The sequence below is a fragment of the Athene noctua genome, chromosome 4, assembly GCF_965140245.1.
Source record: "Athene noctua chromosome 4, bAthNoc1.hap1.1, whole genome shotgun sequence".
NCBI classification, from domain to species: domain Eukaryota; kingdom Metazoa; phylum Chordata; class Aves; order Strigiformes; family Strigidae; genus Athene; species Athene noctua.
The window spans coordinates 891,976-918,879 of NC_134040.1; the positions used below are offsets into that span (position 1 = coordinate 891,976).

Consider the following 26,904-nt stretch of genomic DNA (forward strand, 5'->3'; position numbering starts at 1 on the left):
GCCTCATTAAAGTGGCAACGTGCCCAGGAGCTGCTGCTTGCTTCGCTCCTGGTGACGCTGACGTGGTGGCAGGGGGTCCCTGTTTAAGTGTCCCCTGGTGTCACTGGTGTGCTGCTGAACCCCCACCTGCCCCACGCTGCTGGCGGCTGCCCCTTCCGGGTGTTATCTACTTTGCATATTTATTTCCTGAGCATTTCTTAGCTGTGTCAGAGTTGGAGTGCCCAGTTCTTAGGAGCCTCCCACATCTCTCATTTATCTTTATGCCAGACTTACATCTATAACTTTTATTATATTATCATGTAACAAAGCCAGTTTATTTTTTTGCTTCTTTTCTAACTGAAAAAAATTCTAGCAAAACAAGCAATGCCTTCTCTTGGCCTGCCATGCCTTGTTTTTCCTTGCCATGCCATGCTATGCCATGCCTTGCCATGTCTTGTGTTGCCTTTCCTTGATGTGCCTTGCCATGCTATGACATGCCATGCTGTGCCTTGCTTTACTATGCCTTGCCTTCCTTTGCCTTGCCATGCCACGCTATGCCTTGCCTTGCCTTGCCTTGCCTTGCCATGTCTTCCCTTCCCTTGCCATGTCTTGCCTTGCCTTGTCACGTTTTCCTCTCTCTCCCTCCTCCAGCAAAGTTTGCCCTAAATGTCACGGCTGCTCCAGTGCCAACATCCAGTTCCCTTGTGCCAGGCAAACGCCTGAACCAGAAATTTTCCCGGCTTGAATGTCAGCAAGAGACAAGCAGAACCCTCAGCAGTGTCCTGGGTGACAGCAGGGTCCTGGGTGACAGCAGGGTCCTGGGTGACAGCAGGGCCCTGGGTGACAGCAGGGTCCTGGGTGACAGCAGGGCCCTGGGTGCTGTAGGACCGTGCTGCTCTGGGAGCTGAACCATGGCTCGGGCAGGGTGATGCCACCTGGCAAGGACTAGTATTTGCTTCAGGTGGGGAGATGTTGGGGGCTGCTGTCCCCACTCGGGAGGGAGCAGCCTGGGAGCGCGGCAGGTGAATCCCTCCCCGGCCCTGGCTCTGGCTCCCGGCAGCCCGTGGGCGCAGGACCAGCCCGCCTGCCCTTTGGGCTCCGCTCTCCGAATTCCCCTCCGCAGTAGGTCATTCTGGCTCGCCCTGGTGCCCTCATATTTTGGGGTTACTGGCCACATTTTCTGTGGTTGCTTGGTTTTCTGAGGATGGCTTTATAAATGATCTTGCCATACTTTCTGGTTTTGCAGCTTCATGCCTTTCCAGCTCTCCTCTCTCGCTTAAATGACTTACGTATTTTTCCAGGATGCTTCATCCCAAAATAATACCTAAATTTACATAGTGTCTCCTACCCAGCAACCCCAGACCTGCACAGGGTCAACCCCTCCATCCACTGGAGCTGCAAGAGGGAGGAGGGATCACGGGTGGTGGAGTGAAGTGGTGCTGAGGATGGGAAAATACAAGTGGATGCTGATGGCTGGGAAGGGTGGGCACTGATTTTTCTGCTGAATCTCTTTCTAAAGCTTTTTTAACGTGGGCTGAGAGAGGTGGCTTTGGCAGGCTGAGGTGTCAGAGCTGAGCAGGGCCCCCAGATGGAGTTGGAGCTTCTGCTGCCCGCTCCGATCGCACTGAAGCAGAATAAAGATACTGTCAGGAGAGGGAGCTTGGATTTTAGCCTGGGGCCAGGGCTGCCACCGGCCGCTGGAGCCTCCCGAAGCCCCTCCTGTCTGCTCCGTCCCCCTCCTGCTATCTGCCGCCTTCCCCACGAAAGGCATTTGTGCAATTTTGTGGTTGTGGCCTGGGTTGCCGTCCAGCAAAGGAGCCGTACGGCGGGGCAGGGAAACCGAAGCCAAGGGAGGATTAAAGTGCAAAGTCAGACAGAACAAGCCAACACCCCAAAGCGCTAATTCCCTGAGCTATTCGAAAGAGTTGGCTTCCAACAGGAAGATAATACCAAACATGAGCAGCAGGAATGTGTCTTGGATGCAGGAATGTGCGGACGGTGCTCGGGGCCTCCCTCCGCCCGGGGATGCTCAGCCTGCAGCGCTCCGGCTTTACTAAACTGAGCGGCTGATGCCCTTCAGACCTGCTGAACCCCAGCACCTCGGGCTCAGGGTTACCCAGCTGCTGACGGGGGTTTTGTAGGAGCTGGGGACCCCTCGGCAGAGGTTTTCGCAAAAAACCCCCTCCGGCAGTGCTGCCCCTGCGGAGCTGAGCAGCGTGAGCTCAGCCTCTCTTCGGGTGGACCCCACGGGGTGCGGGTGTCTGCTCCCAGCTGGTCCCACTCCCAGCCGTGGGAAGAGCTGGGGGAGCTGCTGGGTGACTGCGTGACCCCAGGTCCTGCCCCTTGCCTGGCCCCACTGCGTGGTGACCACCCCCCAGCCCCACACATACTAGCCCACACACGTGTGCCTCAGTTCTTTTGCACGCTCGCTCTCCCCAAGCATGTGCTCACTCCCGCTTTTGCTCAGGGACTTTTATTTTGCTGCTCACACATTCTCCATCCTTCCGCTGACCCTAAACTCTAGGGAGGGGGGGGGACGCCCCCCAGCCCCCCATCCCACGGGGAGCAGTGTCAGGGTCAGGCAGCGTGGCTGCTCGCAGGACGGTGCTGCCCGAAGCCGGGCCACACGCTGCTACGAGGGCTCGTGGTGCTGCCACGTGGCACCGGGTTCCGGCTGCCTTGGGTGCAATTAGCCTGATGGCTTTGGGGTGCCCGTTGGGGCGGGTTGAGCTGCCTCAGGTGTTGTGTCCCACTGGTTCATCTGCTCCCTCCTGCTGCCCCCAGCTGTGGGCTCTCCGCGGCAGAAGGATGGTGGCTCTTCTTTCGGGGTGGGCCATTTTTTTTGGCAGCCCTTGGAGCCTTCCTGCAGCCACCCACACCTTGGGACGGTCCCTGGGTGGCTCAGGGAAGACTCTGCTTAGCAAAGTAGGCCCGTGGTGAGCCCACGAGTGCTCTGGGCAAAGCACCCCATCCCCTGGGCCACCCCTTTACCCCTGCTATGACTACTCTGCCCCCCTCTCCATTGCCTGGGACTTGGCACCCCCCTCCACTCCGGGGACACCCCCAAAGTACCTGGTGCTTATTGCTTCTTGAGACGGGTCCCAGGTGACCAGTGGGGAGCTTGAGGCCAAGAAGTTGGTGATGCAGAAGGCTTTTAGCTCTCCCACCCATACCCGGAACGCAGAGCCAGTGTAACAGCACTGCTTGCAGCACTGTCCTGACATTTCCTCTCTTTCTGCCTGTATTTCACTCGTGCACCCCCCCAGACAAGCCGGGCAGCCTTCCTCTGCCTTGGGCTTGCCAGCATGGCCATCACCTCCATCATATCAGCTTGTTCCTGGGTTTCCCTCTCTGTGACAACATGTCCCAGCTTTTTTGGCATCTGCCATTTGGCATCTCGCTCGTCACTGATGGTCATTAAAAGAGAAGGACTGCAGGACACGGTGTGGCCCCCCGGCATGTCTCTGCCCTCAGCTCCATTTCTGGGCAGCCCAGAGCCGAGCTCTGCAGCTCGAGGCCGTCTCTGCTTTCTGACGGAAAGCCCTGGAGCTGCAAGCAGCCCTCCCACCCTGAAAACCCCATTCCCTCCCATCCTCCTCCAAAAATCAGCTGAGGGAAACCTTTGGCTGACAGAGAACTTTGGGTTTTCCATGCCAGGCTGGAACATCTTGCCTGTTTCTGCTGGTACTTACGCTCCAACGCTGGCTCTGCACCAAGCGTGATTGAACCACAGTTCCCCAGGCAGGAGAAGAGCAGGGACGTGACTTAAACCAGGGGGGTGACAGCCAGGGTGGGCACGTGGTGCCATTGGGATTGGGCCGGGGTGGAGCCCCCCGGTGCTACAGCTTAGTGCTCCAAATACCAACTGGCTGCACCAAGTATGGGGGGCCTGGTAGGAAAAGCTGCAGAGGAGCCCTGCTCAGGGCAGAGCGGTGGGGTGCCACTGGGAGGAGGAGGAGGAGGAGGAGGAGGAGGAGGAGGAGGAGGAGGAGGGTGCCTCTGTCCCCTGGTGCTCCTACACCCACAGCACATGGCTGCTACCTTGCACCGTGTGCTGTGCACGGGCCCCGCTGCAGGACCCGGCACCCGGGAACCCCATGGGCAGAGGGCAAAGGGAGGAGGTCGTGGGGGCACCCCAAAGGGTAAGTCAGTCCTGAGCAAGGGTCCCTGCCCGTCCTGGCTCCTCCACTCGCCCTTCCCCAGGCTGGCAGCGGGGGCAGGTCGGGGTGGGGGGACTGGCGGTTGGCCGGGCAGCAAGGTCATAAAAATAACTGAGGAGCTATTCAGGTCCTGCGGGGAGGGGGGTGAGGAAGGGAAGGCAGTGCTGGAGGTTGCCTCGCAAACCCTCGGCGTGACCTCGGTGCCGCAAACACAGCGCAGACCCCGGGCTTCCTCCACAGACGATGTCACGGTAATTGTGATTCCTGCCTGGAAAGGCCACGAGGGCTCTGCAGACCACCTGAGCTCCTGGCACGTTTTTGGGACTGGGCAGATCCAGGCTCTGGAAACTCCATCCTGGACCAGATTTTTTTTTTTTTTTTTTACTTTTTTCCTTCTTTCTTTTCCTTTTTTTCTTTAAACACCTCTTCTGTCTCTCCCTAGTATTCAATAATTGAGAAATATTTAAAGATCAGATTTACACCCACCAGGAAGTTACGTTTATGCTCCTTTTCCTGCAACTAAATATTTTGAGCTGAATGTGGCAGTGAGGAGGTGATAAAAAGCCACTCTCACAGGTGAACACAAGAGGAGGGAAAGTGATGGCCAAGGTCGGCCAGGGCTCCCCCCGAGCAATGAATGGGGCATTTGGCTGCGTTTGACACCATCCCTATCACTGTTCACAAACTTTATACTCCATCCATTTTGCTCGCAAAGGGACTTTGTGAAATTACTTTACTAACTACTGCTCCGAGAATGGAGAACTTTGTGGAGAGGTTTTTCCATGCTGGTGGGGTGCTGGGAGGCAGGAGGGGATGTGTCGGTGGCTCTTGGGCTGCTTCTGTTGTCATGTCCTGTTCCCCCTGGCATCCTCTCTACCCCCCTGGGGCAGAAGAGCCCGAGGGTCCCTCCGTGGGCTGCCAGGAGGCACTGGGAGCCCCAGGTGCTCCTGGACACCCAGGGGGATGATACCCAGAGGACGCCACCCCATGGGGAGCCCTGGCTGTGGAGGGGGTGCCGGCATGACCGACCTTCCCTTGCTTTCTCTTACAGGGGGGAGTGACAGATGACAAGAGCGATGATGGCAAATCCGTCTCCACCCTCAGTTTTGGTGTCAACAGACCCACCATTTCGTGCATATTTGACTGTAAGGCCCTGAGGGTTGGGGGGGAAGGTGAAATTCCCCTGTGGTGAGGGCTGGCTCGGGGTCTCTGCTGTGGGGGCCCCATAGCCAAGCATTGCCCATCCTCTTCCTCTCACCCCTCTTGAGTGCAGATGGACGGAAAGGGGGGTTTGGGCAAGGATGGGGCATGGCTCATCCCCCTGGGAATGTTGACATGCTCAGGGTCGGTGCTCTCTTGGGAAGCCACAGGAAGGATGAAGCCAAGCTGCCCTCAGACACGAGCCTGGGGCTGGTTAAAACTCCTCGTGCCCTCCACTCATCCCAGGACTCTTCTCTTAACTGTTTCTCATTTGCTCTCCAGGTGGGAACAGATACCACCTCCGCTGCTACATGTACCAGGCGCGGGATCTGATCGCCATGGATAAGGACAGCTTCTCAGGTGAGCCCAAATGCTCACATCCGCTTGTTTGTGCTTGTAATTACTGCTATAACGAGTGCTGGGGAGTAATGGGGTCTGTAAAGCAAATTTTGGGGTATTTATTGATGTGAAATGAAGAGTGTCTGACAGCCAAACAACGAAAGGCAGCAGCACGAGGCTTTCCCAAGGCAACCAGCCTGGTAGCTTGATTTCCCATCAGCAAAAAAAAGCGGAGTTTCAAGAGCTGTTATGTGAGAAACCAACCAGAAACCACAAGTTACCCAGGTCAGCCGTGAGTCAGAGATGTTTGCTTTGCTAATAGCTCCTTCTCCCCGACCGACCGAGGTGAAGCTGAAAGCCGGTGGCAAGGCTGGGTAACAGACTGCTCAGGGGCATGACAAATAAAACCAGAGCGGAGGGCAGGGATGTTTACTGTGGCACATCACCTCGAGCCCCCCCTCTGTGCAGTGCGAGCTGGGGGGTTGCAGGGAGGATGGAGGGCTCTGGGCTGCTGTTGAGATGGTGGAACATGGGGCAGAAACCTCCACGAGATGTGCTCAGAAAAAATAAAAAAGTGTGCAAGGGCGTAATTAGGACCTGGGAGCAGACAGGCACCTTCTTCTCTGGCTTCCTCATGAAGTTTCTGGTCAGATTTCTGTGCCCTCAGCATCCAGCTGGCTCCCAGCTGGTTGAGTCCTGGCCAGTCTCTTGCCCACCCTTGCAGGGCAGGGGGGCAGCAGGTCTCCTGGACATGGGGTTTGTGGAGGGAATTTGTCCTATGGTTTGGGGAAAGGATCAGGGCTGAAGAAGTAGAGACCCCTATTTATTAGGAATGAAAGAATTGATTGAAAATATGGTTGGAAAGGAAAATAACCTAACAGCGGCAAATCTGTAAAACGGTTCGTGTTTGTTTTCACGACCGAACATTAAATTGAGCTGCTGCTCCTCCGCTCTCCATCCTGGAAACTTTGCAAGGGGGCTGGGAGGCAATGGCTGGGGGGTTTCCTTGATGGAACCGATGCCTGAACCGGGCATCCTTCAGACTGGAGTGCAAAAAAATGCCCCTTCATGGAAAAAAGTGTCGTCCCAGGTGGAGGAAAGGGTGTCCTGGGCTTTGAGCAAGAAGCTTTCTGTGTCCTGCTGCACTTCTGAAACTGCCGGGCTTGAGCTGCTGTGGTCGGGATGTTCTGTGCTGAGCTCATGTTTTCTGGGTTAGGAAATCAAGTCAGAATAAGATATGGCACTTTATCTGTTGGGCAGCTCTTTGTTTTCTGGTGCTGAAGGGTGCTTGGGTGTAGGTGGTTTGGTTTTAGGATTGCTCCGTTTGCAGCGTGGCTGTGGAGGTGGGAGGATGTGCCAGGAGGGGTCCTTCGTGTTTGACCTGAGCAGGGACCAGCCTGGAGGGTCCCACATCCTCTTCCTCATGGCTGGGCCATGCCAGCCAGGTGGTCCCACGGCTCTTTGATGATTGTGACAAGAGCTGCCTTTGCCCACACCCGCTAATGCTTTGGAGGGTCGTCTGGAGGTGGGAAAGCAGGATGGGGGGGGATGTGGCTCTCTACCTGAAAGTCAGAGCCGGAGTGGGGGAAATGCAGAAAGTCCCCCGTCAGTTCATCGCTCTGTGGTGGGGGTCACACCTGAGATGTGAGCAGGTCCCGGGGCAGGTATCCCCGGAGCACCCCCACCCCTCTGCAGTGATGCCCGCAGGGAGGAGGCACCCAACATCCCTCCAAGGCTGTCACTGCCCATCTGCCGCGGGGATCTGCAGAGGGGCTGGGCGTGGGCATGCCCACCAGTGTGGGCACGGGGGTGACAGATCTCGGATGGGATCCAGGGACAGCCCTGCAGTGGGGAGCAGCCTGCGGGGACAGCCGGGCATCACCCTGCCAGGCAGCAGGACCACAGTCCCAAGGGGCTCCTGCTTCCCCCAATATTTTGAAGGAGAGGGGCTTGATGGGGGGTTGGCAGAAATGTCCCGCAGAGGTGCAGAGCACCCAAACAATCACCCAGTGTCTGCGCCCACTGAGGTCCCGTCTCCCCTCCACCTCCACAAAGGGTTTGTTGTTCGAAGTGGTGGGGACCGAGGTGATCTCATGGCCCCGATCGGCGGAGCGGGGAGGGGAGTCCCTTCCTTCGGAAAAACCCGGCCAAGGACAACATGAGTAACAACATGCCACAATGTGGAATTGTGATCTCCGCTGCCTTAACAAAGCATAAAGGAGTTCATTAAGGGGGCTTTACACAGTTATAAAAATAAACCTTCTGTGCACACGAGGGTCTAAACAAAGGGGCTTTATAGAGGCCTCCTTTAAAAAGAAGAAGAGGGGGGGGAAAAAAAAAAGAGCAAAAAAGCAAATCCAAATCCATGGTTTTTTTGTTTATTGTAACGCATTCTGCTTTCCTCTTACTGGAAAAAAGCGCGTAAGTGGAAAAGGTTCTTCCCAGCGTGAATAGTGCTCTCTCCAGCCGGCCACCTCGCAAACAGCCCCGGCTCATTAAACACGTCTGCTGAGGTCCGGACGCCAAGAAAGAAAATACACACCCACCCTTGGGCCCCCCCATCCCTGGAAGAGGGGAGGGAGGGTGGGGGACGCCGCCCTGCCCAGCCGACCCTGCCTCCAGGTGTCTGGGGGATGCTCCTCCATCTCCAGGGCAGGCAGGGCATGTTTTGCTCCCAGCATGAGCTCACAGTCTCAGGCCAGTGCTGGTGTGGGGGTGTTGGTGTTGTTTTGCAGGGTGGGGGGACCTCCTGGCATTGGAGGGGCTTGCACAGCAGTGGGTTGCATTTGTAGGGTCTGTTGTAAGCCAGTGGTAAGTGGCTTTGGGGTGAGCCGGGCGGTACCCCCGGGTGCTGCTGGATCCCTACCCGCTGTCTGGTGTCTCTGTGTCTTGTGGTGACACGTCATGCCGGGTGCTGGGTGGGGGATGTAACCTCTGTCCTCCCAAAAAGGCCCGTGGTGCCTCCTGCCACCATGGAGGTTGGGCTCTGCAGGCAACCAGAGCTCCGGGTACACCTGGGACCACTCCGGTGGGATGTGGTGGCCACGGGGGTCTCGTCCCTGACAAGGCCCCGTAGGTGCTGTCAGGTTCTGGAGGGTGTTCAGTCTCCACGGGGTCTTGCAGCGTCATCCCCTGGCGTGTTCCAAACCTCTCACCCAGCCCTTGGTCCTGGTTCTGCCACCACCCGTCCTGTCCCTGTGCCCAGTGCCACCGCAGGCTGGATTCCACAGCAGGTTTGGGCCACACGCTCTTTGAAGCTGTCTGGAAGGGAAGGTGTTAGAGAGGGCTCAGCTTTCATGTTTTTATGGTTAATTGTTCCCAGGCTTCCTATGTTAATTGCTTTGGTTGTTAAGGGAGGCTACTCCTCACTCTTAGCCGCTACCTCGCCTTGAGAAAACTCTGGCTTTGTCCCAGATTAGGGGTAAGACCCCTTGGTCCCAGCTCAGTGCCTAAGTACAGGGTCTGCCGAGACCCTGGAGTACCTGACGTCTGTGTGGGGCTGGCAGAGGTGGTGCAGCAGCCCCCAGGGAGACCCAGAGGCATCTGGTGTGGCCGCTGGGGACTGGGTGGGGTAACCCAGAGTGCTGGGAACCCCAAACCCTCCCCAAGACATGGATGTTACAAAAGCTTGTGCAAGGGGGATGCGAGGATGACTCCGGCCAGTTGCTGGCTGCATCCTCAGCTCCTGTCCCTTCTGGAGATGTTAAAGACCCCAGGAAGGAGGCAGTAACACCCCAGCCACCTTCTTCATGGTCCGGTCTTCACAGCATGGGCGGACCTGAAATCACTGCGCACCCACATGTGCAGTGCTGGTCCCTCCTGCATCGCCCCAGGAAAGTCTGGGTGCATCATGGAAAGGGTCTGTGCTCTCTGCTGAGCTGGGAGATGTCTGTGTTATCACTATGGAAACGCTCACCCTTTTGGGAGAAAACCCCACACCTTAGGGCAAGAGGTGATCCGTTTGTGCTGGTGGACAGGGTGAGGAGTCATGAGGATAACCTGGACCAGGACAGATCAAGTCAGACAGCGATGAAATGTCTGATGTTACAGAGGTGGAGTGCTGGGAGATGTGGCCAGGGAAGGTCACCAGCTGGAGCTATCACAAGCCAGAGGTTGCTCGAGTTAACATGGTCTCATGTAACCTCAAAAAGTTTTTGGCAAAAAAATCCTTCATCGGAGGTTTTTAAGGAAAGGAGGCTGCTGTGGGATAAGGAGGAAGGTCTCTGCATAGACAGACAGCTAAGCTGTGTGGGCTGCTGTGGCTGTCTTGTCCCGAAAAGGGTGGAACGAGCAGGGATCTGGATTGGACCTTTATGAGGAATAACTCCATAGGCCGAGAGTCTTCAGCTTGAAAAAGGTGTTTTAGGGTTGGCGTGATAGAAACCTGCAGAACCCTCAGTGTCAGTGAGGTGGGCGGGGTGGACTGCTCCTCCTCTCCTAACGCAAGAGATGGGGAGTCTCAGCGGCAGAGGGAGCTGGGTACTGCAAAAAGCCCTGAGAAGATGGTTCTTCATGTGGCTTTGAGTCCTCACTGGAGGATGTGGTGGGTTCAAGGGAGCCAGGGCAAGTCACTGGAAGACAACTGGGGTAAGTGTGGGAGAGCTTGGCCTCATTCTCTTCTCCGCTGGAGTTGCTGGGATCAGGGTGGGAATGTCATTGCTGTTCCTAAGAGACCCAGAGCTCCTTCAGCCTGTCCACAGCCTTCCCTGCACAGCCTGCTGGCCCTTGAACGACTATGAATTGCTTTCTCCTTCCGAGACCCGCAGCTCTAATTCATCCTTTGCCTCTTGTCTAACATCCCTTGCAGATCCTTATGCCATTGTCTCCTTCCTCCACCAAAGCCAGAAGACGGTGGTGATCAAGAACACCTTGAACCCCACCTGGGACCAGACACTCATCTTCTACGAGATAGAGATCTTTGGGGACCCCCAGAACGTATCTGACTCCCCTCCCAGCATCGTGGTGGAAATATATGACCATGACACCTACGTAAGTCAGCACACCATGAGCTGGGCCTTCATGGGGTGGGTGGGACGAGCAGATGGCATCGTCCTGCTTTCTGGAGTGCAATGCTGTAACATCTCGGGGTGGCTCAGACGTCGAGCTGGACACTCAGAAGATAAAAATTCAGCAAACGGCTCTGCTGTGACGTCCTTGGTGGCCCCGCTCTACTTGTCAAAGCTGCATCTACATCACTTTGTGCAGAGTGGCCGCATTAACTGTATTTCCTTGTGGAAAAAGCTTGGGACAAGGTTTAAAGCAGTCGCACAAGTAGAGGAACACCCACTGTCGTTTGCTGAGCTGCCCAAAGGTATCCAGAGGTAGTGATGGCACCTGCGGGGGCTGGTGAGAGAACCTCGAGTCCCTCCTAGGAAAACTGGGCTGTAGCTTGTCCCAAGAGCAAGTAAGAGCAGTGTGTGAGTGAAAACCACATAGAATACGTCTCAGGAGCTTCTTGTGCACTTTCTGCCCTCCCTCCTCCAACAGGCACCATCAGGAAGCAGCAAAGGCGACTGAAGACCCCATGGCAGAGCAGTACATGGGCTTTTTAAGAGCTGCTGATACTTAATGCTGTGCTTGGAGCTCCTGCTCTGGAAATCGTGTGGTACCGTAGGGATTCCACCTCCTGTTTAAGCCAAAATGCATACAAAAGAGTGTATTTCTAGTTCTAGTAGTTACAGGGAGGAGTTTGAAAGCTTGAGTCTATATGGGCGTCCAGACCATCTTTTTTTCTGAACTGGTCCCATAATGGTTCAGACATTGAGCCTGATTTCTGAGTGACGGGGTCTCAGATGAGATGCGGGTGCGTGGTGACGGACTCCACCGGGAAGTGGGGTGGGAGGAAAGCTCCTCGTGCCTGTGATTGCCTTCCAGGGCGCGGATGAGTTCATGGGGCGCTGCATTTGCAAGCCCAGCCTGGCACGCTCGCCGCGGCTCTCCTGGCACCCGGTCATCAAGGCGAACAGAAACGTTGGGGAGCTGCTGGCTGCCTTCGAGCTGATTCAGAGGGAGAAGGTGAGCTGCCTGTCCTGTCTCTAATTGCTAGCTTCTTCCCTTGGAGCCTCCCAGCACCCGGCAGGATCCAACCTCTGCTCAGCGCTGAGCTGTGCCCGCCTGGGCTCAGCACCTCTCCGGCTGCCTGGCCTCTGTTTCCCGAGGACAGCTGCTCCGGGCAGACCTGGCTGCGGTGCTCGGTGCTGGTGCACCCCTGCCGTGCGATGGGAGGCTTCAGCAAGGCCAAGGGAAAGGGGCTTGGGGCCAGCCCAGCTTGGGCTGCTGGGTACCAGCTCGGGAGGCACCACTCACCCTGCCAGCCTGGCCGGCTGTGGTGCTGAGCTCCAAGCCTCAGCATCTTTGCACTGCGGGAAGAGCCTGGTGCATTTGGCCCCAGGTCACTGCCCTTTGCTCCGAGTTAGACTCTGGAGGGGGTTTATGAGAGCCAAAGCGGGCGGTTACTCCTGCAGCAAGCTGCTGTGCTCAGTGCTGGCCGTTCGTGTAACGAGCCACGGGGGCAGGAGGCTGTGCTTTGAGCCAGCCCGGGCAGGAGAGACTCCTCATCATGCCCCAGCGTGCTCCCCTGTGCTTGCCCACCATCGCTCTCCCCCTGCATGCACTACCCCCTCGCCTCTCTCATCTCTGGCTTTTCCACTGGCCGAGGTGCCCGGCTGCAGCCCAGATGTGCCTCAGTTCCAGGGAAAGTGGATGGACTGGGAGGCTGAATCTCTCTGCCCCATTCCTCCCTCCCAGCCCCGAGGTGCTAATTGGGAACGAGGGTCCCGCAGCTCCCTCCTCCCTCTCCGATGTGGGTCCCAGCTCTGGTCCCGGAGGGTGCTGTGCCTGCTGCCGCAGCTGCCGGGGTGGGAGCGGGGGGTGCAAACCTACTGCACCAGCGAGGGCTGCTGGGTGGGGGCCAGGAGACGTCTCTGCTCTCGGGATGAGGGAGTGAGCCTCCGTGCAGCCTCTTCTTCCTCCTCACCTTGCTCAGATGTTACTGAACCGGGTGGGGAAGATCTTGGAGAGGGAAGTTCTCTCCAAGGACCCTGTTTGGTTCTAGCACAAAGCAGCCACATGGATTTGAGGCTCTGCTCGTGCCTCCTTGTTGGGAGGAGAGCCCTGCACTCGTGCCCAGGCTTTTTGGAGCCCAGCACTGGGGGTGAGGGGGGCAGCGTGCAGCTACGAGAGGGCTGACGTTTCTCTACCAGATAAAGCTGAGTTGGCACCAGAAGTGCAAACGCAAAGTGTGTGTTTTTTTCTCCGCAGCCAGCTGTCCATCACATCCCCGGCTTCGAGGTAATGCCATGACCCTGTTCGCAGTTCCTAGGCCGTGTCCCTCAAACCATCCCCTCTGTACCCCTACAGAGCTGTGGGGTCCCAGCACCATCAGCGGCTCTTGCAGAGATTTGCAGTGGATTCTGTCTGCAGCCCTGCTTCTGCAGGCAGTGTGTCCATCCTGTTATTTTAGGGTGAAGGAATCCCCATGTAGAGATGCCAGTTTCCTTCAGTGGATGGTAAAGAGAGCTGGAGGGAGTGGGGCAGCTCACTTTTGACCTCTAAAACAGGGGTGCCCCATTTCGGATATAATTCCTCAGGTGTCAAACACACCGTAACCCTCCTGCCCTGCGATAATTTCAGCGTTCCCACTGCGAGGGGCTGTGCTTCCTACGCCTCCAGCACATTTCCTTCCCTACAACCTGGCTTAGCAAGGCCATTAACTGATGCTGGATTTTAAATGGTTTTAAGTCACCTGCATTGATTTCTTCTCAAGCCTGGGGGTGGTGGTGTGCAGGAACGTGGAAAGCATCCTTGGATGCCTTAGGATGGGTTTATGGATGAGAATTGCTCTGACTCTGCTTCCCTTCTCTCCTCCAGAGTGAGCTGTCCTCCAGTCTGGATGAGGTGAGTCTGTAAGATTTAGTTGTCTCTTCATCTTGGAAATTGTTAAAATTGTGCCTCTGTGGGGCAGCCACTTCTTTTCGGATGAGTCAAGCCAATAACATCAGGATTTTAGTAACATGAGCGATCACCAGCAGGACAGGGGAGATGGGCTCCGTGCTTAACCCAGCAGGTGTTCCCGATGACAGGGCATGTCGGGTAACGTTTAACCTTTGTGGGATGTGTGTGCATGAGGTCTGCTGGTGTTCAACCCTTCCAAACAAAGCATGCCAAAACCGAAATGCTGGGCTGATCTTTGGCTGGACCTCAGCTGAAATCCCGGTTGAAAAGTTTGCAACTTTTCACGGGGAATTTGCTGTGAGCCGGGGCACGTGCTGGGCTGTTCCAGTAGCTCTGAGGGAAATAAATAATCTCATCAGGATCCCAAGCTGCTGCTTGGGCAACATGTCAGAGCTGCTTTCCAGACCTTGTGTGTCCTACAGGGCAGGTCACAGGCTGAACCAAGCGGTGCCAGGGCTGGCTGGTGTCTTGGACAACACGAGGCAGGGAGGGGAACAAGGGGCACATCTGCCTGAGTGTTGTGGTGGCCCTGGGAGCCACTTAACCCCAAACCCGGGGAGATGAGCGAGGAGGGACCTGGGGCATACAAAGAGCCTGGCCACATTTCCATGAAAGGTTGGATGGGATTTCTTCCTCCCAAGCAGCCTTTCCTGATGGTGTGGGGCTCATCTTTGTGCTCAGCTCGTGCTGAGCTGGATCAGCTTGTGTAAACATAACCATCTCTCTGCTCTTTCTCCTCCATTTCTTGTCACTGCCATTTCTGGACGGGGCACTCCACAGCTCTGCACCCCTGCCTTGTTCTACGAGGGGCTCCTCCAATGGGTACCTTTTATGCTCAAACACTTGACTCTCCTCTTCTCCTCTGCCTTTGCCAACCAAGCAAAGTCCCAACAGAGATGCAGAGACAACAGCTCCTTCAGACATGGCCTGGCCTGACCCACCTGCCCTGCAGGAGCCCCCCCCCCCCCCGACCAACCCCCCGAGGCTGCATCCAAAGGGGTGATGCCAGCCCAGGGCCTCCAGTGCCCTTAGCAGGAGATAACAGGTTGATGGTGAACCTGGCTCACACGTGCATCGTTCAGGCTCATGATGCGTCTGAACGACCAGGCTGGCCCCAGAACCTCCTGCTGCTGCATTTCTCTTTGGTGCAAATGGGAGTAAGCCTTCTGGGGCCAGACCCCCTCCAGGCACTGGGGTTTAAGCCCCTCTTGAAACAACGTGGCCCAGCTGCTCACTCAGACTGGACGTGTTTCCAGCCACTGCTTTGACTGGGCTGATCTGTGCTGATTTTCACTCATCTCTTTTCCAACCCTGTATCAAAGTCAGGGTTGGACTAGATGATCTCCAGAGCTCCCTTCCACCCCGATTCCCTCTGACTTGCCCTTGTTCAAACATCCCAGCTGCCAGCAGACCCCACAGGTCTTGTCACGGATGTCCCCTCCATCCCGCCTGCTGTGTCTGGGTTGAGAGCTGTGTCTGGGAATTGCTTGTTCTCCGCTACCACCCCCATCCCTCCCTTGCTTCTGCCTCATCCCCAGGACTCACTGCTCATTTCTGTCCCATCTGGTGAAACATTTAATGCTTGTACATTCAGCTGAGACCCAGGAGAATGACTGCAAAACAACAGGGATTGAGAAGGTCTTAGAAATGGCTAGTGCTCACTGAAGACGTGACAGTGTTAGAAGCCAAGCATTCACTCTTGGCTTTCAAAGCCACTTTTGAACCTGGAGAGGATGGGGGGCAGGCAGGAGCTCTTGGAGAGGATGGGGGGCAGGCAGGAGCTCTTGGAAAGGATGGGGGGCAGGCAGGAGCTCTTGGAGAGGATGGGGGGCAGGTAGGAGCTCTTGGAAAGGATGGGGGGCAGGTAGGAGCTCTTGGAGAGGATGGGGGGCAGGCAGGAGCTCTTTCCTCAAGGCTTTCCCCTTTTCCCATACAGATTTGTCAGAAGACAGAAGGATTGAAATGATCTTTAGTCCAACGACAATAGATAAATGCAACACATGATATTTGCATTGATGAAGATTTAGGTGCCCTGTTAGGGAAAAAAACCTCCCATTTTGGGAACAGACTGTGCAGCCATCTCACAGGGACTGTGTGGAGTTTGAGCCTGCCTTGGGGTTTGGAGATGGGCTAGGTGACTTCTAAATCGCATAATCTCTATAAACTAAGTTGTATAATCTTTATTATGCAATTTAAATGCAATTTAAGCACATTTAAGGCTGGAAATGAACATATGTCACTGTACAAGGACAGACTGAGACTCTTCTTGGTTCGGTCCATGCTTGGTGTTCCCTAAGTGTTAAGGGTCACAAAGAAAAGCTCTTCATGGGCCATTTGGTCTGTTCGTCTACCCCAAGGGAGGACCAGCTCATGCTGATGGTGCAGTGTCCGAGCAGCCTGACGTTAAGGCTCTGGCTATGGAGGTGTGTTACCAGAAGTGCCGAGCACCCAAGCGATGCTGGGGATGCTCTGCTCCTCTCCCTTCTCCTTAGTCATCTCCCCCCCCCCCAGATAACCTTCCCTTTCCCTGCCGGCACTAACCACTTCTGGAGCATGTGGTCCGTGGGAGGGAGGACTGCCTGCCCCAGATTTACTGGCTGCCCCATGGGGGAACCCCGATATCTGCCTCAAAATGAAGTTACCGAAAGTCTCCCGCTAACAAGCAGCTTGATTCGCCAGCCACCAGCAATTGCCAATGAAAATTAAAGCTTAGCGTCTAGTATAGCTAACATGCCACCGTGAAAAATCCCTTTGTAGGGCATTTATATACATACATATATAAACCTGAACCAATCCTATAATTGGAATACATATACACACTTAATTTAATGCAATAATACTCCAGCCTGAAAAGAATGCTGGTCTCCTAAATTGGTTCCAACTGCCCTTGGATGAGGGTTGCATTTTTAGAGGTTTTGCTTTCATTCCTGCCTTTTTGGTGACTGTGAACTCGAAGGTGCAGGTCAAGAAGAACCCGAATGCTGGGAGGGCTCAAAGCCCATCCTCTGCGAGCGGCTGGGGAGGCCTGGCTCCCTGATTTCCTCCTCTGTGAAGGCAAATTTTGAACCCCTCACCTGCCATCCCGATTTGTTCTTGCCCTGAAGGAAACGTTCTGTGTGCACTGCGCATGGACGCCTTTATCTGAGCCCTGTGCTGGGGCTGGCGGCTCGGCGGCTGCTGGTTATGGTTTATAGAGCTATAAGCAGCCCTGAGTAGGAACAACAGCCCCTTCCTGCAGCCGGGGGCAATGCTGACTCTCCGTCCCATGGTGCTGCTACCACTAAATTCCCAGTTTTTGGGAGTTGGTCACAGCATCTCCCTCTGTCCAACTCAAGGAGCTGTATTTCACTAACTCACCCCCTGCTGCTGCTTTGTCCCCTCTCATCGCTCTGCAGAACGGTCTCACCGTGGTCCTGGTGTGGGGTAGATGCGGTTTCATCCCCTCAGCCCCTACAGGAGGCTGAGCCTGGATGCAGGGCAGATCCCTCTTAGGACCCTTGAAAAGGCTCAGGGGTTGCTCTCAGCAGTAGATGTTGGTCTTTTCCAGGGTCAGATTAAAGGGAGAGAAGCAGTTTGCAAACACATTCACCCCTTCCCCCCTGCCCAGCCCTCATCTCCTCCTCTCAGGCTGTCCTGGACTTGTGGGGGAAGATAAGTTTTGCAGAGGAGACTCTGGGGGGCGCAGCGTGGGGAGGGGCAGGCGATGGGGTTGCTGTCCCGTTGTGACGTGACCTGATGTGCCCTTGGCATCTCTGCTCCCCGCAGTCCGCCGACTCCGACCTGCCGTACCCCCCGCCCCAGCGGGAGCCCAACATTTACATGGTGCCCCAAGGAATCAAACCTGTCCTGCAGCGCACGGCCATCGAGGTGAGGGATGGGGAGCGCGTGAGGCTGCTCGCCTCCTCGCGGAATCGCACCCAGAACGCGTGTCCCTAACGGGGGGATGAGGCTCAGAAATGGGATCCAAGGCAGACTCTGCGGATGCTGAGTCCCACCAGTGCTGGGAGCGGGTTCTGCTCATGGGTTATCTGTCAGAAGATGTTAACTTGCTGGGAAAACATTCTCACCAAGCAGTCGAGTTCTAGGGCAGAGCACAGCCCTGGACTACGCTTGGTTTTTAGGACAATCTCCCTCACACCAGGATGATATTTGCCCAAACCAGAGATGCTCCATTAATAGATAAGCGGTTGTGGACCTGGTGTATTGGTGCATACAGAGAAATGTTTGCTGTACGACCTGGCTTCTCCCAGCCCCAGCTGTCCCACGTGGTTGATTCATCTCTCCTTCATGGTGGGCCAACCCTCAGGTTTACCTCCCTTGCTTAGAAGCTCAGTGAGAGGCCTGGAGGCAGACCTCTGGCTCAGTCTTTGCTGTCTGTTCCCCTCACCCTTCAGATCCTGGCCTGGGGGCTGAGGAACCTCAAGAGCTACCAGCTGGCCAGTGTCACCTCGCCCAGCCTGCTGGTAGAGTGTGGGGGCCAGCTCGTGCAGTCCTGTGTCATCAAGAACGTCAAGAAGAACCCCAACTTTGACATCTGCGTGCTCTTCATGGAAGTGGTGAGGACCTGGTCCCCACCCTGCAGCGATGGGGTCGTAGCAGAGCTGGGTGGGAAGGACCTCTGCAGGTCCCATAAAAAAATCCATCTCATGGTGAAGCTAATTCTGTTCTGCTCAGCCTCGGTTCCCTCTGGGGGTGCAGAGCAGCTGCCCTGCATGGTTACGTGGTCCCTCCCCTCTGCCCACAGCGTTTACCCAAGGAGAGCCTGTACAGCCCCCCCATCATCGTCAAAATCATCGACAACAGGCCGTTTGGCCGAAGGCCCGTGGTGGGGCAGTGCACCATCCGCTCGCTGGAGGATTTCTACTGTGACCCCTACCAAGAGGAGACGGACGGTCCCCAGGAGCACTCGGGTATGTGCTGCCACGAGGGCCGTGCTGGCTGCACAGCCCTGCCCGTCCCTGGAGGAGCTGTGAGTGGCTCTGTGCGTCCCTTTTAGCTCACCCCAGCTGTAGGTCTGGTACAAAAAGCCCAGGAGGTGCCAAGGAGGAGTCCAGCTCTGGGGTTGGTTGGTGAGATGGGTTGTCCCTTGGCCAAGCTGTTCAACCCCCATGAACATGAGCTTTGGCTGGTGTGAAGGCTCTGGGCAAGGTTGAGATCGGTCCTGGAGGTTGATCCCAGGGTGGTTTGGCTTTGGGGTTTCTGACAGCTGGATGTCCTGGTCATGCTCCTGCTTGCTCTGGTTGCAGATGATGTGAGCCTCACGCCCAGGGATGACGTCCTCATTGACATCGATGACAAAGAGCCTCTAATTCCTGTCCAGGTAGGGAAAAAAAATTCCCTTGTTTCTTACTTTGTGTGATATGGGGGAACATGTGCGGGTACAGGGCAGGGGTAGAGAGCAATGCAGATGTGGGGTCACGTCTGGTTGTACCCTTCCTTTCGCAGCTTCCACCTCTGTTTTCACTCCCTCTCCTCCACCACACCACAAGGAACAACCACAAACTCACCCTTCTCCCCCATGTTTAATATGAGGTGTCGGATTTGCTTTTTGAAGGGGGGGGGAGACACCAGACTCTCTCCATGCCAGGCTCCTCCCTTCAGCGTCTCTTCCTCAAACGTGTGGTTTGCTGTGAGACCGAAGCTCTGTGGCCATCCCCGTAGGGCTGTGCTGTGCGGGATGCTCTCTGGGAATGACAAGAGCTGACAGCCTTGAGGGGCCTCACCCCAGCACCGCAGAGGGTGAACTGGCGCTGGCAGATGGGACGGTTCGCCCCAGGCCACACTGAAGCGGAGGTTCCCTGTGGCTCAGTTGTCCACAACCACACGGCCAGGTCTCCTCTCCCCGGGTTTCTCTTTGTTTGCAGGATGTTCTGCTGCTCCCAAACCCACTCGCTGCTTTCAGCAGCTCCAGTTTCTCTGCAGAGGGTCACGGTGGGGACCCTGATTGCAGAATATCCCCTACGGGCTTTAGCAGGGAGGGAGGGATGTGCTGCTGCTGTGGCAGGGAGCAACCTCGTCGGTGCCACGAGTCTGAGGGGGCTCAGCTGTCCCTCATAGGTGGGTGAGGCCACACTGGTGACACTAGCCCTGCTGGTGCTTCATATTTCTATAAGCCCTTGGGTTTCTTCACCAGCAGATGTGTCCTCTGCGAGTGCTGACGTGTGCGTGTGTGATGCACAAGTCCGTGGGTGAGCCTGACTGCTCGGGGGCAGCTGGAAGTGTTGTCAGAGGCATTTGGTGGAGCTTTTCATGGTCCCCTGTTCCCTTTGGTGTATTTAATGCGCTGGCATTTCCTTCCTCCCTGTTTTAAAGGTTGTGGGTGCTGTGTGGCACCCCGGGCTAGAGAAGCCTGAGCTTTCTTTAAGAGCTCTGCCCCTCAGGTAAGCCTCTTGCCTTGTCTTTCACTGCCCATAAAAGCAAGATGGAGCATTTGGGCATCGCTGCCTCTGCTCTTTATTCATCTCCATGGTGGCCCCTCAGTGTTTCTGTTCACGAGGACTTTACAATCCACAGATCCGTGCTGTCAGGTATCTGCGGTCGTGTCCCAGGGTGGGCTCAGACTGGGCTCCCAGTACCGGGCTGTCCCCGGAGATTCAGAGCTGGAGCTGCGCCTCTCTCCTTGCTAGACTGTCTGCTTTAGGTTTGGGCCGTGCAAGCCCTCCCTGCGGCTGAGCAGGCATTGCTTGAGCAGGAGTGTGCCTTGCATGCTGCAACCTCTGCCCCGTTCAAGGCTTTCAGGCTTTGGAGTAAGGAAAAAAAAAATCAAGGTTTTGTCCAGCACTCGGCAAAAGCTGTGGGTGTGGGACTCCAGCCCGTTGTGGTCTTGCCTGCAGCTGGCCCTGCTCATGCCTACCTATCCCAAGCACTGATGAGATCCAGGTTGGTGCTCTCAGGCAAGGTCACCCGCGGTCCCTGCAGCGAGAGCTGGCTTTCGGGTTCCCCACGAGGAGGGACGTTGGGATGCTCAGCTCCCTGGGACACTGGCAGCTTGTCTCGAGGTTCTTCAGTATCAATTAGGAACTGGACAGTGGAGTTTAAAAATATTGGCCCAAGTGAAATAGTGTCGTCGAAAGGAGAAAAGCAACTCCGGACAGAAAATATTACTGACAACCTAATCGGCTTTCTGTTTGCTTGCCATCTGCGGATTTGTCTTAATAATTTACAATTGTGCTTCATCTTGTATCAGTAAAGTAACTGGAGCATGTCTGTACAAAACACACCAAAATGAGTCTTGGAACAGGAACCTTCACTTCTGCAAATAAAAAATCCCCTTTTTCTAGCCTAGTTCAGAAAACAGTTGGGAGAAAACTGAAGGGACAATGTGCGTAGGAGGGCTGGGGTGCAGGTCATGCCTTTATCTCTGATTTATCTCATGATGCTTCTGTGCATCTCATGTCCCTTTGCTGCAAGGCCCTCTGCAGAGACAGTGGGCTAAGACCCCCAACAGGAGTTTTGCTGGCCCCCTCCTGACCCACGGCCACAGATGGGGCAGCAATGGGTGGCCTGGTTTGGCATCTGCAACGCCAGCAAGTTGCGAAGGGATCATTTCTTATTTTTTAAAAAGAAAAATCTACCCGAATTTCAAATTAGTTTGACTAAATTTTTTTTTTTTTTTGGACATATTCAGACATCGACAGTTTAGATTCTCCCCCTTTATTTATTTATTTTTTGGGGGTCAGTTTTCAGTCAGAAGGGTGTTGTGTAGCAAAACAACAACCTGCAGCACTTCCAGTGTGCAAGACTGCTCTTGGAGGGCATCAGAACAACCTCCCCCACGCTGGTCCTCCGCTGCCTTTTTCTGAGGGCAAAACCATTTGTTAAACGCAACTGATTTCCTAAAACATTTCCTTTCCTCTGACCTCCATCTGCCAGCACCTTTCCCACCCCTGATTTTTCTGCGCCTTCAGCAGGGTCCAGACCCGCAGTCGCTCCTGCTTCTTGTCCCGTGACTTTGGTGGAGAAAACAAGAGGCAAAAGCAATTCCCTCTGGGAACGCAGTGTTTTGACCCAAATTTGCTTTCTTGCTGGGAGTCTGAGCGGCCGGGGATTGCGCTCAGCACCGGCCCTGGCTGGGTGATGCAGGGCGCTTGCAGCCCGCGTCACTAATTACCCTTTTACTCTGCTTAATGGAAATTCCCCTGCTTTGTTTTGCCAGCGGTTTATTAACTCGGTGGCTGCTTTTTTGAGGGAAAGATTCCTCCCATAAATATCCTTTATGAGAGCCGCGGGCGACGGCTCTGCTGGGTGCGGTGAGGGGGCTGCGGCCACCATGGGACCTCGGCTCGGGGCTGGCGTGGGGTCAGGGTCCTCTGAACCGGTGCTGGAGGTGCCTGGCCAAGGTTCTCTTGGATGTTCATGCTCTACGGGGCTGGTGGGGCTCCCAGTTTGCACCATTTCCTCTGGTTTTGCTGTACAGGCAGGATGGAGGGAGCACCCTGGGGTGTCCCCACACTTTGGTGCAGGTTGGGGGGACTCCCTGCCTGGCCTCTGCCTCTGCCCAATGTTGCTTGAAGGGCTCTGATCAGATTGCCATGGCTTTTTAATCAAAAGGCTGCTTCTTTTACAGATTTTTTCTTTTCTTTGGGCACTTTGTAACGGTGAAAAACCAAGACCCGTTTTTCATGTTAATTTTGCAGCACTTCATTCACTTTCAGTGCTTCCCCCCGGGACCCATCCACCAGTTCCCTGTTTTTCCCAGGTTTTGTTGCACCTGGAGGTGAGGGCAAGGCAAGAAAGAGAAACCCAGGGCTCTTCTTCTTACATTTGTGCTCCAAAAAATGTCAGAATTTCAAATTTCTTTTGGCTTCCACCTTTTCTACTGCAGTTAGTTTGGAAAAGAAAATGAGAAATTGTCCTTCGAAGCTTTTTCCCCCCCCCCCCATCTTTTGACCAGAGTTAACTGTGGAAATGCTTGTTGCTGGCATGGGGTGTGCAAGGCAGAGATCATAGGTGCTGGGTAGATGTGTGGGCACCTGCATTTTAGGGACCTCCATCAGTGCTGAGGTGGTGTTTTGGCACCGTCCATCGCTGGGGAACCTCTTAGAGATGCTGGCCCAGAGGTGAAGGCAGCTGGGCAGGGGTTTTGGGTAGTTTAGGAGGCAGAGCAGGATCGTGGTGTGCAGGGAACTCTTGCACACGCAGCTCAGCACTGTGCTAGGTGTTGGTCACGTCTGTGGAGTGGTCAGAGGTGGCAGAAGGTGACGGGAGAGGTGGGAGGAGAGGGGCAGCCTGCTTCTCCTCCGAGCCTGTCTCAAAACCTGCTCCTCATTAGGCTAATTTGGAGCGAGGCCGAAGGCTCTGTTATTGTGTGTACGCGGTGCCCTGGCACGGTGGGGCTGTTTAAATTGCAAACAAGAATTAATCCCCTCCTCAGATGTGGTGGTGCGTCGTGGGGAAAGCGTTGCTTCGCGAGCCACACCCGGTCACCGCAGGCGCCACAGGATCTGGCCTTGCTCCCCCCGTCCCCTCCCTCCCACCCCGCGCAGCTCCAGGCAGCAGCCGGGTGAGGGAGAGCCACGCCGAGGGCCAAGGGGACCCTTTCAGCTGCCTGCACTCACTCAGGGCCGGGCTGGTGGATTCCCCGTGGGCAGGTTGTGATGGGAGGAAGGAAAGTAGCAGTGCCTCCAGCTCCCAGCCTCTCCAAAGCTTTGCTCCGGACGCTCTTGTCCAAACACACGTTCTGCTCATTACCAGTTTTTAAGGTCAGTGCAATATCTGAGTGCCCTGGCAGAAGCTGCAGGCACTTCTGATGACGTGCCAGATGCAGATCTGTCTATCTTTTGTCTGAATTATACTCCACCACTCCCCCTTCTTCAGAAATTTGTGTGCTTTCTACCCAAATTCATGGAAAAACGCTCTTTCCCTGGCTCTGAGGTTCTTCCTCGAGACTTTGGGGTGCTCCTTGTCCCGACGGAGACCCATACACCATGAGGGGTACACGGATCAATGTTTCACCTTTGGTACAGCTGGCTCTCCACTACTTGCTTGGAAAATCAGGCCCGCTGTCATGTCCACAGCAGGCTGGGATCCATCCCAGGAACCTCGTGTGCCCCCAGCACCAGGGATGTGACTCTGCTAGAGTTAGAGCTCTGCAACCCGGAGATGGCCCTTGGTGGCCCTGGTGGCCAGGCTCTCTTCTGGCAGGAGGAAATGAGGTTTCCTACTGACCTGGAGGCAAAAGAAGCATTTTTGGAAGGTGATAATTAGAAAATGGGGCCCCTGTCAGGGAACAGAGGGCTGTTGGCAGCCAGCTCCTCAGTGTTTCTCTGCCACTGCTTCCGGGTGGAGGACCTGTCACCACCCTGGAGATGCTGCAGAGCAAGGAGAGCAGTTACTGGGTTTGGGGCTGCCGGTGGGGGAAGACACATCTTCCTGCAGCAGCTTTGGTCCCTCTCTTGGTGCTGCCGGAACCGTGGGCACGGAGCATCCTGGGCTGAGGCCCGTTGGGGAGGGAGCCGCGGTCCTGGTTGGTGCTGGTTTGGAGAAGTTGGTGACAGCTGATCCTCTGCGAGATCCCCAAGGCTTGTCCCATGGGCTGCCTGTTCTAAAGCGCTCTCTGAGCGTTGCCTGCAGGTGATCCTCGGTTTCTTTTCCTTCTTGATACTTGCTTCTGGGTCAGCTTTTGGCTGGGATGTGCAGAAGTAGGCCTGTCTGTAAGGAAACGCACGTCCCCGGCTGCAGACCTCATCCTTAGGGCACTCAGGCTTGGTCCAACTATTAGCAAAACATTCAGGAAGGCATTTATGGGCAGTGGGTACAGAGGACGAAGGTGAAAACCTTCCGGCCTCTGACGATGCCTGTGAGGAAGAGGAGGGTTGTGGCAATGAGTGGTGGAGGTGAAGGTAAAGGGAGGCACCTCCGGGGTCCCTCAGCCTTAGGTTGCAGAGTGAAGTGAGGTGAGCTTTTGCTCATGCTTGACTTTCCTTTAAGCAAAATAAATGACACCACATGTTGAATTAAGTAATTTTTATTTATTTTAAAACATCCAGCAAAGGTCAGAAAAATATTTCCCTAGCAATGTCCTCAGACCTGAAGGCAGGGCCTTCTTCCCTAAAAATAGTTGCGGGCAACAAGTTATGAGCCGGGTTTCCTGCGATGCCCGAGCCGCTCAGCTCTTTGCCCCCAGGGAAACACGGAGCTCGAGGAGCTCTGCCTCTCCCAGACCTCACAGGGACTTCATCATGATGTTACCAAACCTGCTCAGCTCAGCCTTTTGGGACACACACACACACTTTTAGGCAGGCGTAGACAGCGTTTGCTGCTCGGGGCCGGGGCAGCGGCGGTGGATCGACCCCCCTGCAGAGGTCCCAAAGGAAGGAGTGAGACAGAGAACCCCACCCCTGCGATACTTTGTTCCCTGGGGCAGTTTAAAACCTACTGAAAGCATCTGCAAACTCAGAGCAAACTTGGGGAACAGTTTAAATGGGTGGTGAAAGGACAAGAAGGGGGAGAGGGACGTTTCAAAAGCCAAAACACTTCGCTGCAGCAGTTTTAAAGTGGAAGACTTTGACATTTCTTTATTGAAACAAACATTTCGCAAACAAAACACCCGGCAACGAATTGAGTTATTCAGCTTGACCCCAGATTAATTCTTCTGTTTCTTTGTTTGTCTTTCACTTTTGCCCTTTGTTTGGGGAGCACAGGGGGGAGGGAGCTTGTTCATGGAGAGCCAAACCAAAATTCCCACCATCTCCCTCCCTAATCTCTAAGTTTTGGCCCTGAATGCTGTTCCTCCCATGCCCACCCTCTCCTGGTGGCAGACATGGGGTTGAGGGGACATTTTCTGACACCCCGCAGCCATCAGGATCCCTCCAACCCTCTCTGCTCCCCTCTGGGGCCAGGTTTGGAGGGTGCAGGAGGAGTCCCAGTGTGCAGATTCCATCCTACCCCTTCTCCCTGGGAAAGGCGAGGGGTCCCAGGCCAGGAGCTCCCGCCCGGGGCCGCAGACTCCGTACCACTTGCTCTTCCCGTGGTGACCTTGGAAGCAGGAGCCAGGATTGTTCCTGCCCGTGCATGTGTGCATGGGTGTGTTTCATTGTGTGGCTCCAAAGCCTTTCTCCCTCCTTGCCAAGCCTGGCTTTGGTCCCTCCTCTGATGGATGACTGGAACAAAGGATCACTTTGTTGTCCTCATCTGAAATAGAGAAAACAAACAGACGCGAAACCCCTGTGCTCTGAGGTTGCTGAGCGTGTTGTCCATCTTGTACGAGTGGGGTGAGAAGTTCAGCCCGAGGCCTGTTTAAAACAAGTCTTACGTGCACATGAACTGGAAACATCGTGGTTACTGAGTGCGAGGAAAGAAGCTCCTAAAACTCATAGAAAAGCAATTTTTCTGCAGCAAGGTCTCCTTGGTTAAGCCCTTCGAGTTTGCTTCTCTGGGAGATGCACCCGGAGTAGGGATTTGCAGGGGCTGAGCACATGCGAGTGGCTGCTGGCTCAGCCCTTATCCCTGCCCACTCTGCCCCCACAGCCCCCTCTTGTTCTCCACACTCTTTCCTGGGTCCTCAATCCCACGGGAAGCAGATGGGAAGGACAACCATGAGGCCCAACTGCAGCCCCAAGGGATGAGCAGATACTTGTTCCTTCTGCTTGTTGGTGAAACAGTCACAGAGGAGCTGCGTCCCGCTACCCTCCCAGAGCTGCAGGGGTGTCGCAGTGGGAACTGGGAATCCTCCCCCCATGAAGCAGCTGTAAATTCAGGGTTTTCAGCTTGACCCGAGGTCTGAAGCAGGTCTGGTTCCATGGTTCAAAAGCAGCATGTTCAGGGCCCAGCCCGAGCTGGCGAGCAGGGGGAGCTCTGTCAGGCTTGGCCTGATGCTCAAACCCAGCTGTTTTCTGGTGAGAACATCTCATTTCTCCCCCTTCTCCATCTCGAAGGAAACACCTTGCAAGGCAGAAGCAGAGCTGCCGCTTGCTGCCCAGGGCAGGGGTAGGTGACGGCAGCTCTTGGTTTGCCAAGGACAAGCTGCGCTTGTGCTTGGCGTTTCGTTTGGAACAGACCTTGGTCCTGAGCTCTCCTAATCCCTTTCTGTCAAAACCACCCTGGGTCAGACCCCTCCCTGGCTCCTGCGACGAACCTGACCCGCTGCGTTTGCGAGCGCCCAGTGTGCACAGGAGATCCCGCCCCGCGCTGGGAAATGTTAACAGCTTTTCTGTAACGTGGATTTTTGCTGCAGTTTCCCTTTCATACCCCATTTATTCTCCATGGCCATTCAAACCCATTGGATGAACATCAGTGAAAACCCAAACCCTGCTCTCGCGCTCCCCTTGTCTGG

At 55.3% G+C, this 26,904-nt stretch overlaps 1 protein-coding gene across 13 annotated transcripts in view; it reads left to right on the forward strand.

Moving 5' to 3' along the window:
- The window catches only part of DYSF (dysferlin), a 101,857-nt gene that overhangs the window by 27,242 nt on the left and 47,711 nt on the right, over positions 1-26,904 (forward strand). For 8 of the 13 annotated variants that reach the window (XR_012633521.1, XR_012633520.1, XM_074904214.1 and 5 more), the window contains 11 exons: positions 5,191-5,284; positions 5,622-5,699; positions 10,486-10,667; positions 11,553-11,693; positions 12,939-12,968; positions 13,548-13,574; positions 14,412-14,453; positions 17,397-17,498; positions 18,026-18,187; positions 18,376-18,541; positions 18,878-18,951. Coding sequence is in view for 11 of the 13 variants with exons in the window: in XM_074904214.1 (XP_074760315.1) it covers positions 5,191-5,284; positions 5,622-5,699; positions 10,486-10,667; positions 11,553-11,693; positions 12,939-12,968; positions 13,548-13,574; positions 14,412-14,453; positions 17,397-17,498; positions 18,026-18,187; positions 18,376-18,541; positions 18,878-18,951 (1,098 nt within the window). In the remaining 2 variants the exon portion in view is untranslated. Of the gene's footprint in view, positions 1-5,190; positions 5,285-5,621; positions 5,700-10,485; positions 10,668-11,552; positions 11,694-12,938; positions 12,974-13,547; positions 13,575-14,411; positions 14,454-17,396; positions 17,499-18,025; positions 18,188-18,375; positions 18,542-18,877; positions 18,952-26,904 lie in introns of all 13 variants that reach the window. The other 5 variants (XM_074904222.1, XM_074904224.1, XM_074904220.1 and 2 more) reach the window with 2 other exon arrangements.